This window comes from Colobus angolensis, unplaced genomic scaffold, assembly GCF_000951035.1.
Source record: "Colobus angolensis palliatus isolate OR3802 unplaced genomic scaffold, Cang.pa_1.0 Scaffold216, whole genome shotgun sequence".
Taxonomy (NCBI): Eukaryota; Metazoa; Chordata; class Mammalia; order Primates; family Cercopithecidae; genus Colobus; species Colobus angolensis.
In genome coordinates, this window is record NW_012115333.1 from 3,626,660 (window position 1) to 3,638,213 (window position 11,554).

The 11,554-nt window shown below is 38.7% G+C and overlaps 1 protein-coding gene across 1 annotated transcript in view; it reads left to right on the forward strand.

Annotated features, from left to right (window-relative positions):
• The window catches only part of OPHN1 (oligophrenin 1), a gene marked incomplete at its 3' end in the record, with an annotated part of 212,003 nt that overhangs the window by 150,766 nt on the left and 49,683 nt on the right, over window positions 1-11,554 (forward strand). The window contains exon 4 of the mRNA XM_011943181.1: window positions 4,527-4,588. Coding sequence (XP_011798571.1) covers window positions 4,527-4,588 — 62 coding nt within the window. The remainder of the gene's footprint in view (window positions 1-4,526; window positions 4,589-11,554) is intronic.

Sequence of the window (11,554 nt, forward strand, 5' to 3'; positions counted from 1 at the left end):
ATTTTCTTTCTTTTCATTTTTTTTTTTTTTTTTGAGACAGAACTCCTGACCTCAAGCAATCCTCCTGCCTTGGCCTCTGAGATTAAAGGCATGAGTCACTGCAACCCACTTGTGATTGTTTTTTTGTTTTTTTGTTTTTTTAATTTCTTTTCTTTTCCTTCCTTCTTCCTTTCTTTCTTCTTTCTTTTCCCCTTCCCTTCCTTTCCCTTCCTTTCCTTTCCCTTCCCTTCCCTTCCCTTCTCCTCTCTTCTCTTCTCTTCTCTCCCTTCCTTCCCTCCTTCCTTCTTTCCTTCCTTCCCTTCCCCTCCTCCCTCCCTCCCTCCTTTCCTTCCTTCCTTCCTTCCTTCCTTCTTTCTCCTTCCCTCCTTCCTTCCCTTTCCTTCCTTCCCTTCCTTCCCTTTCCTTCCTTCCCTTCCTTTCCTTTCCCTTTCCCTTTCCTTTTCCTTTTCCTTTCTTCCTTTCTTCCTTCCTCTCTCTCTCTCCCCCCACCCCCCAGGCTATAGTGCAGTAGTGGCATCTTGGCTCACTGAAACCTCCACCTACCGAATTCAAGCAATAGTCCTGCCTCAGCCTCCTGAGTAGCTGGAATTACAGGCACCTGCCACCACACCTAGCTAATTTTTATGTTTTTAGTACAGACAAGTTTCTCCACATTGGCCAGGCTAGTCTCAAACTCGTGGTCTCAAGCAATCCACCTGCCTGAGCCTCCCAGAGTGCTAGGATTACAGGTGTGAGCCACCCTACCTGGCCCCTAGGGCATTTGCTAAAAACAATCAGTGGCGGTTGTTTAGTACTACAGTTTCCACAGGCAACAAAAAGAATAAAGTAGCAAACAAGAAACTGAACAATAAACCAGACAGGACAAAATAGAGAATGAGTTATCCTTGGAGAGCTTTGAAGAACTGTGAGGTATTCCTGGAAATCTAGGAGGTCATGCACATGAGAGGGCCTTTGTACATACCCAGCGTTTGTACCTGTCTAGAAGAAAGACTTGAGACATCTCTAGTCTCCCACTTCTGGCTGACCTTCAGCTCTTTGCAAGGAGGAGTGAAGGCTAAGGCACAGTTGCAAACTGTCTGGCTGAATGTTGAAGGTACACCCCACAATACACAGAGAGCCCTTCAGCAAAGGCTTGGGGATATTTGTTCAAACCATTTAAAGAAATCTCTGTCCAATCACTTGTTGACTGGTAAGCTTACTGATCAGAGACTTTAGTGGTTTCGTATGACAAAGAATACAGACTATAGAATGAGTCCATGAAGCCAATAAACAACCAGCAACCACAAGAACAAAAAGCTCTGGGGAAAGAGGAGTTCTGATTTCCAAAGTTGTCACACTATTTAGTATGAAACATGCAAAGAAATAGTAAAATATGACCCTTGAACAAGGGAAAAAAAGCAATTAATAGAACCTGTCCCTGAGGAAGCCCTTATATTAGATTTCCTAGACAAAGAGTTTCATTACCTATTTAAATATATTTAAATTAATAAATGAGACCATGTCTGAAGAACTTAAGAAATGAATGAGAACAGTGTCTCACAAAATAGACAATATCAATAAAGAGATGGATTTTTTTTAAAGGAATCAACTGAAACTTGCAGTTGAAAGTTACAGTATAATAACTGAAATGAAAAAACTTACTATTGGGGGTTCAGCATCATATTTGTACTGGGAGAATAAATGATCAGCAAATTTAAAGACAAGTGAATTGACATCATTCAATCTGAGGGAAATAAAGAATAATAATTGAGAAAAATGAACAGAACCTCAGATACCTGTGGGATATCGTCAAGCATAAGAGCGTATACAGAATGAGAACTTCAGAAGAAGAGAGATGGGAAAGAAAGAATATTTAAAGAAATAATGGCCAAGAAATTGGCAAATTTGGTGAAAAACATGAATCTGCACATCCAACAAGTTAAACTTTGAGATACATGCCTAAACATATGATAGTCTAATGAAAGAAAATAACAAAGAGATAATCTTGTAAAAAATAAGAGAAAAATGAAAGAATTGAAATGAATGAAAATAGTCACAACATACTAAATCTTATGGGATGCTGCTAAAACAGTGTTTGGAAGGAAATTTGTAGCTTCAAATTCCTATGTTAAAAAGGAACAAAGATATCAAATCAATAACCAAACTTTCCAACGTAAGACACTGGAAAAAGAAGAGCAAACTAAAGAAACATGAGCAAACTAAAGAATCATAAGCAAAGAAATAATAAAGACTAAAGAGGAAATAAATGAAATGGAGAACAGTAAAAGAATACAATAGTAAGGCAGCCTTGTCAAAATAACAAGACAATCGTTGAAACCAAACATCTGTTCTTCATAAAGTTAAACAAAATTGATAAACCCTTAGCTAGACTGACCATGAGACTACTTGAATTACTAAAATCAGGAATGAAATAGGGGATATTATTACTAATCCTAGAGAAATAAAACTGATTATAAAGAAATACTAAATATAGTTGACCCTTAAACAATATGGGTTCAAAACGCAGAGGTCCAGTTACATGCAGACTTTTTCTCTTTGATTTGGATGGAAAAATACAGTATTTGTGGGATGTGAAATTCACATACATGGAGGGCCAACTTTTCATATGTGCATACATCCACATAAAACTTGTTCACAAATGTTCATGGTTGCATAAACAAGATTCAGAGGTCACATGTGTTTCCATTTCTGTGAAATGTCTAGAGTAGGCAAGTTCATGGAAATAGAAACTAGATTAGTGGTTTTCTGGGTGTTGGGAGGAAGTGGTAATGAGGTGTAATGCTAATAGGGTTTGGGTTTCTTTTGGGGGTGATTAAAATGTTGTGCAATTATGCAGTGGTGGTAGTTGCAAAACTTTGTGAATATACTAAAAGCCACTGAATTGTACACTTTAAAGTGGTGCATTTTATTATGTCTCAGTCTGTTTGTGTCACCATAAAGGAATACCCAAGGCCAGGTGATTTATGAAGAAGAGAGGTTTATTTGGCTCATGGTTCTGCAGGCTATATAGGAAGCATGGCATCAGCATCTGCTTCTGGTGAGCACCTCAGGAAGCTTCCAGTGGTGGCAGAAGAAGAAAGGGAATCGGTATGTCACATGGCCAGAGGTGGAGCAAGAGAGAGTGGAGGAGATATCAGGCTGTTTTGCACCATCAGATCTGGGGGTGGGAGGTAATACAAGGAGAAGTCATTCATTACCAGGAGGACTGCACCAATCTGTTCATGAGGGATCCAACCCCATGACCCAAACACCTCGGACCAGGCCTCACCTCCAACATTGGGGATCAAATTTCAACCTGAGATTTAGAGGAGATAGATACCCAAACTGTATTATATGGTGATATCAATTCAGTGATAATAATAAGCACCTAATAAAGGTATCGTCACAATTAAACCCTGACGCAGAAGGCTTGGCACATTTAATGTCCATAAAATTAGGGTTTTCCTTTAAATGTTTGAATATGATATTTGTTACATTTCCTTTAGAGGTAAACTGATCGTGTCTGGAAAAATGCCAGTTGAAAAAATCTCTCTGACAGCTTTCTTAGCATAAAGTATTTGGGGACAGAAGGTCAATAAACATTTCCGTTTTTTCCTATTTACTCTTTCTGAGTATGGTGTTTATCTTTTCTATGCTACAGTTGAGCTCTGAATGAATTTAGTGTTTGCAAAGGTGATCTCCCTGGGTATTTGCAGCAACTTAATCCTCAGAAGAAGAAAGAAATGTCATTGCCTTGCATGCTATGTTGACCCCAAAATTCATTTTCTTGACACCAGGAATGCTGGACTTAATTCAGTTCTTTGAAGGAGGAAACTCAATTTTTGATTAAAAATGGTAGTGTGGACAAATTTGTTTTTCCAGGCTTTCATTCAGATGCCAGTTGAGAATATACTTCCTGCTTCTGGAGAGAAGTTGAGGAATTTGAAGAGGCACTAAAGACTGTTTAGCTTAACTTGCCTTTTTTTTGTTTATAAAGACATCAAAATTTCTGAGAAGGGAAGTGATTTGCCCAATCATCCTGCCAGTAAGTGGCACAATTGGCACTAGAAGAGTAGAAAGTTTGGGAGGGTGGAAAGGGTAGTATTTATTATTTACTTTGTGTTGACCCTACATTTACCATCCAATTTAGTTTTTACAGCAATACTCTCTGGTTGGTCAGGGGTGGAACAGGGATCCAAACCCATTTCAAGGTTCTATAGATGCCATTCATTACACAGCAAACCCCTTGCCTCTTCTCTAATCTTTGCTTGTCTATGAAATAAGAGAAATTCTAGCTACTCCTGAGTGGCTGTAAGGATTAAATAAAATATTAAAGCATATGGGGGTTGATAAAATAGAAGAGAAAAGAAAAGAAACATTCGATAGGTACTGAACACCTTCTGCTTTTGTCCTCCGATTTGACACCTTCCTCTAGTGGCCATGTGGGCATAGGGCACTGGTCCCTACTTCCTGTTGCACAGATCTCTGGCCCTTTGTCTATCAAGCACCATGATTAATTTGTTTTACATTTGATTCTCTCCTTCCAGCTGAATCCTTCAAGGAATTTGCTGAATTGCTCAATGAGGTAGAAAATGAGAGGATGATGATGGTAAGTCACTAACTCTGTCACTGAAGCTGAGTTCATGGGTGATATAGGGGATTTTTCCTGTCCTTTATGCTTGGATTGATCCTATGCTATTTTGATTTCTGTCAGATAGCTTCTTGGTGCTGTAAAAATAGTTAAGTAACAGATCTGGTTATTATGTCTCAAGCTTCCACCCTGAGAGTTTGGCATTAGATAGAGGGAAATTAATGTGCAAATCCCATCTGTATTCATTTCAGTGAAAAAGAATTTCAGTGGATATTAAACTGGGCCTTTGAACATGTTGACAGAAATTGAGGTCTTTAGTGTTTTTAGCCAAATTATCCATTTGTTAATCTTTAATTTGTAGAGTAGTTTTACTTTTATAGAGAAAATCAGTAGAAAATACAGAGAGAACTCATATACCACCTTTCTTTCTCCCATTCAGTTTTCCCTATTATTAAACATCATGAATGTGATACATTTGTTATAATTGATGAGCCAATATTGAAACAATATTATTAGCTAAAGTTCATAGTTTACGTTAGGATTTACTTTTGGTATTGTACATTTTATGGATTTGACAAATATATAATGACATGTATCCACCATTACAGTGTCACCATACATAATAGATTCATGACTGTGAACATTTCTTTTGTTCAATCTATTCATCCTTCTCTTCCTCCTCCAGTCCTGAAACCCTGACAACTACTGATCTTTTTTTTATTGTGTTTTGCCTTTTCCAGAATGTTTATAGTAGATATCAAACAGTATGTACCCATTTCAGATTGGCGTATTTGACTTAACAATATGCATTTTATTTTCCTGTCATTTATTTTTATCATGAAATAATATCCCATTGTATGATTTACCACAGTTTATCCATTCACCTACTGAGGGACATCTTGGTAATTTTGGCAATTACAAGGAAAACTATTATAAACAGTTGTATGTAGGTTTTTGTGTTGATACAAATTTCCAACTGATTTACTTAAATAATAAGGAGTGTAATTGCTGGAGTGTAAATTGTCAGAGTATGTTTAATTTTGTAAAAAATTGCCCAACCAACTTCCAAAATAGCTGTGCATAACCAGCAATGAATCAGAGTTCCTGTTGCTCCATGTCCTCGCCAGCTCCATGTTCTTACCAGCATTTGCTGTTGTCAGTGTTCTGGATTTTAGGCATTCTCACGGATGTGTAGTCATATCTCATTGCTGTTGTAATTTGTAACTCCCTAATCACATATTATGCAGAGCATCTTTCCATATAGTTAACTGCCATTGGTATATCCTCTCTGGTGAGGTATTTGTTCAGTTCTTTAAGTTTTAAGAGTTCTTTGTATATTTTAGATGCCAGACGTTTATCCAATAGGCATTTGCAAGGATTTTCTCCCCATCTGTGGCTTGTCTTTTTATTTTCTTAACAGTATCTTTTGCATTGCGTAGGTTTTTTTTTCTAATGAAGTCCAACTTATACATTTTTGCTTTAATGGATCATGCTTTTGGTGTTATATCTAAAAAGTCTTTTCCAAATCCAAGGTCACCCAGATTTTCTCCTATGTTATCTTTTTGGAATTTTATAGCTTTTTGTTTTACATTTATGTCAATGATTCATTTTGAATTATTTTTTATGAACGATATAAGGTCTGTGTCTAGATTCACTGTTTTGCATGTGGATATCCAGTTGCTCCAACATTATTTTTTGAAAATACTATTCTTTCTCTTTGAATTACTTTTTGTCCTTTATCAAAGATCACTTGACTATGTTTATATGGGTCTGTATCTGGGCTCTCTGTTTCTGTTCCATTGATCTATTTATCTGTTCTTTCACCAACACCACACTATCTTCATAACTTTAGCATGGTAGGAATTGCATTGTAGTAAAAACCATTGAAGTCAGGTATAAGCTTAAGAATCAGTTTGTTCATATCTACAAAATAACTTGCTGGGATTTTGATTGGGATTGCTTTTAAGATCCTAGAGATATCTTTTTTATTTTGATTAGGATTTGCTTTTAAGATTCCAGGGAAAAACTGATATCTTAAAAATATTGACTTTTCCTAAATGTGAACATGGGTTATCTCTCCATTTATTTACATCGTTTTTGATTTCTTTCATCAGAGTTTTATAGTTTCCTTATATAGATCTTCTACGTATTTTGCTAGATTTGTACTTAAGTGTTTCATTTTTGTGAAGTCTAATTATTTTAACAGCCTAAAAATAATCTTTTTGTGTGGTCCTTAGAGCAGCAGTACCATCATGACCAGCACCAGCAGAAAATTATTGGAAATACTGGTCCTTGTCCCCACCCCAGACTTATTGGAGACTTAAATGTTGAAATGTATATGTTGATCAATATTCATTTTTATTATGGGCATGATGGTAAGATGAGAATTCTGTAGAGGATATCAAAGTGGTCTACTTTACCTTTCTTCATCAGATGACTTTTTATGGGCTTCTCAGTTTTGTTAAAGCTATTTATTCCAACAGCCAGAACTCATTTACCTATAAAACCTCTTTCCTTTCAACAGTGTGGTACTGCCTTCTCAAAATACTTCTCATAGAATCTAGACTCCTAGAGAAGTAGGATTGAAGGCAGGACTTGGAGGTAGGGGAATTAGAGAATTAAGGCTCTAATTCTGGCTCTGTCACTAACTTGTTGACTTCAGATTAATTACTTCATTTTTCTGGGCTCCTTTTTCTTATTTGTAGAGTGAGGAAAATAATCCCCATCTCTTATGGTTGTTTAAAGTTCTTCAAATAATATAGTAAACGTGGAAGTGTTTTATAAGGGGAAAATACTGATTATGTAAGCATGGTTTTTAGTTATCTTTAGTTACTCACAAGATTCTGCTTGTGGAAATATGACTTGGGAATTTTCTTAGTTTAAAATATTTGCTTTTAAATGTACTAAGAAGAGACCAATATGTGTAGTTTCCCTGGAGCCTCTTAGATGGCCCCCTTGCTAATACACACTCTACTAAATGTTCTTCTCTGCCCACAGAGTTTGTGGACTGCTGCCCATGTTGTTTTCAAAGGCATTTGCCCCCATTTCATTCAGATAGCATTAGAAAGCTCAGCTGTACTTCGCTTTAGCCCTAGTTGTTTCTCCATCTCTTTTATTTACCCAATAACAAAGCCCTCACATATTGAAGTAGTATTCATCTTTTGAGATGTTGTTTTTCTCACCCTTCCTGCTGGTACTTTGCCACATGACTGACTCATTTTCTTCTGTCTTTAATTATGTTGTGCCCTTTTGTCCCAACAACTTTTCAATCATATATTGAGTGTTTGCTCCCTATTTCCCACTTAATTCCAGGAATGCTGAGATGGTTAGGCTTAATGAGTGCTTTCACCCCATGCCAGGAATTCATTGCTTGATTATAACTTTTCCATTTCCTGGCTTTGTAGCAAAAGGACCCCTCTACCCCAATCTGGATAATTTAGTGGGTCTTATATTGCATTTTATCCTTTGTAAAAGAAGAGTCCAAAATAAGCTTTAGAATAACAGGAAGAAAGTTCACAGCCCTCAAGCGTGGAAATTGCCTGTGTCTTGTCATCTCCATAAACGAATATAAATTGGGGAAGGAATTATGAAGGGAAGAAGTGAGGAAGGGCATCCCTGTGATGTTCTCAAAAGTATCCTCTTGGGGCTGGGTGCGGTGGCTCATGCTTGTAATCCTAGCTCTTTGGGAGGCTGAGGCAGGCAGATCGCTTGAGGCCAGGAGTTCAAAAGCAGCCTGACCAACATGGTGAAACCCCGTCTCTACTAAAAATACAAAAATTAGCTGGGCGTTATCGTGCACCTGTAGTCTCAGCTATTCGGGAGGCTGAGGTAGGGGGATCTCCTGAACCTGAGGTGGTCAAGGCTGCAGTGAGTTATGATCATGCCACTGTACTACAGCCTGGGCGAGTAAGGCCCTGCCAAGAAAAAAAAAAAAGTGGGGGGGAGGGCCTCGAAAAGTCTGAATTGCACACTTCTTATATGATTATGAAGCTTGCCTAGATTATTTTCTGACTCCAAAGAGGCCTCTGTTGGCAATGTGCAAGGTCTGTTTTTGAAGACTGCCAAAAGTCACCTAAAGAGGCCCCCATGATATTTCAGCCTGTCTTTAATGCTCTCTCTTTTTTAAAAAAGTTTTTATTTTTTATTTTTTGAGACAGAGTCTCCCTCTGTTGCCCAGGCTGGAGTGCAGTGGCATGATCTCGGCTCACTGCAACCTCCGCCTCCTGGGTTCAAGTGATTCTCCTGCCTCAGCCTCCTGAGTAGCTGGGACTATAGGCACCTACCACCATGCCCAGCTAATTTTTGTATTTTTAGTAGAGATAGGGTTTTGCCATGTTGACCAGGCTGGCGTCGAACTCCTGGCCTCAGCTGATCCACCTGCCTTGGCCTCCCAAAGTGCTGGGATTACAGGCACAAGCCACTGTGCCTGGCCCAGTGCTTTCTTTTGATATTTCATTTACCGTCAAAGATTCCTGAGCAATCCTGCAATACTAGACTGAATATCATCTCTATTCTGCTCAACACCTTGTTCGGTGTTACTTTGGCCTTTATTCAATAGGATTCTGATGATAGAAACTCACTAATGAGTTTAGGATGCCACTCCTTATGGTGAAGATTCTACCTGAGATAGCAGGTGGGCGTTTTTGTCCCCAGTGAGCTCACACAATGAATGCAGTGATTAGAGAAGAGATTAAAGGCCAAGTTTACTTAAAAGGGGAGTCATTGCTCTAGTTCTAAGGGGTTTCAGAATAAAATAGAATGAAAAAGAAAAAAGAGGAAATCCTCAATGTGACTTTTTTCTACATTCCTAAGTCTCTATTCTGACAAGAAAATAGTATAATTACCAATGAGTGTCATAGAAAGGAGATTCAGAGTATCTGTTTGTGCTGTAGGAGACTGGGAGCAGTATTGCCAAAGTGATTAAGGGAAAACGATGTACTGCAATTCTAGTAAGCCATGGACTATTTTTCTAGACTGAACTGGCGTCAAAAATCTAAAAGTCAGTGGCCTTATGGACCCTGTGTGAGAAGTTGCTGACACACTTGCTTATGCAGGACAATCCCCTTTGGGGCATGAAAAGCCAGCAACTCTGCCATCCTGGGGGTTCCTGAATATGCAAGGGCCCAGCTCCATACAGGCTTTAGAAAGTAGTATGTTCACTTCTTATTCAAAGGCAAACTTCTTCAATGTTTCCCAGTTGGCCACTTCTTAGGTATTACTTTTATTTATTTATTTATTTATTTATTTATTTATTTATTTATTTATGAGACTGAGTCTCACTCTGTTACCCAGACTGGAGAGCAGTGACGCAGTCTTGGCTCACTGCAACCTCCGCCTCCTGGGTTCAAGTGATTCTCCTGCCTCAGCCTCCCAAGTAGCTGGGATTACAGGCATGTGCCACCTTGCCCGACTAGTTTTTGTATTTGTAGTAGAGACGGGGTTTCACCATTTTGATCAGGCTCGTCTTGAAACCCTGACCTCAGGTGATTCATCCGCCTCAGCTTCCCAAAGTGCTAGGATTACAGGTGTGAGCCACCGTACCCGGCCCGTATTGCATTTTTTAAACTGCAAATTGTCTTTCTAATTATCTAGTCATTCATAACTTTTTCTAATATTAGTGGCTGAAACCAGGGTCCCCCACCCCTAGGCTGCAGGGCACCAGTCTATGGCCTATTAGGAATCTGGCCACACAGCAGGAGGTGAGCAGCAGGATAGGGAGCATTACTGCTTGAGCTCTGCCTGCTATCAGATCAGTAGCCCCATTAGATTCTCATAGGAGCAAACCCTATTGTGAACTGTGCATGCAGGATCTAGGTTGCATGCTCTTTATGACAGTCTAATGCCTGATGATCTGAGGTTAAACAGTTTCATCGTGAAACCATCTCCACCTCCCCCTACCCTGATCCATGGAAAAATTGTCTTCCGTGATTCTGATCCCTGGTGTCAAAAAGGTTGCAGATTACTGGCTTAAACTTAAACTAACTATTTGTAATTATTTTGTGGGTTAGGCATTCAGACGGGTCAGCTGGGCGATTCTTCTGCTCCAAATGATGGCATTTACCTGGCAGATGAGTTGATACGGAAGGTCCGAAATGGTTTTCCTAGTGTTTGGCACCTTCCACTTGGGATGGCAGGAAGGGCAGATTCAGCTGGTATGAGACATTGACTAGAATTTGGCCTCTTCTGTTTGATAATCTCAGGGTAATTAAACTTCTCATATACTGTCTCAAGGCTCCTAGTGGGAGTATTCCAAGAGAACTAGGAGAGAACTGGTCCTGGCCTTTTATGACCTAGTTTCAAATGTCACAGAGTGTTACTTCTGGAGTGCTCTATTTGTTCAAAATATTAACAAGTCCACTCACATTCAAGGTAGAGGGAATATAGACCTCACCTCTCAATGGAAGGTATGTCAGAGTTTGTGGCCCTGTTTTAAGGCTTCCACAATACTAAAGGAGGAAAATGACTTTCTGTACTGGGCCTATGACACCAATGACTTAATTTGTGGATATTTTTAGTAGAAGAAGTTTTACTTTCAATTAAGGAGAGACTTTGGTGTAATTTTTTTTGAGACCACAATTGTTAGTGAATCTTTGATTTTCTAAGCAACCAAAATGAATATTTTCTATGAATCAGACCTGCATAGCAAAGTCTTTCCTAGGGGCTCTTGCAGGGTGGAATTTATAGACTTTACTGCCTTTGGCTAGTGAGCACACTCAGAGATGAAAAGAGAATGTTAAGGGTCGTACTGGGAGGTAGGTTATAGTACGATTAGGACTCAGTGGGGTTTCATAGATCCAGTAGAAGAGAAGAGATGTGATGAGAATCAGACAGGGTCTGGAACTGTTAGTAGGCAAGAGATCTGTTTTTGTAAAAATCAGCAAACTTCGGAAAGGGTTACATGATTTTTTAAAATTTAATTTAATTTAATTTAATTTTATTTTATTATTATACTTTAAGTTCTAGGGTACATGTGCATAACGTGCA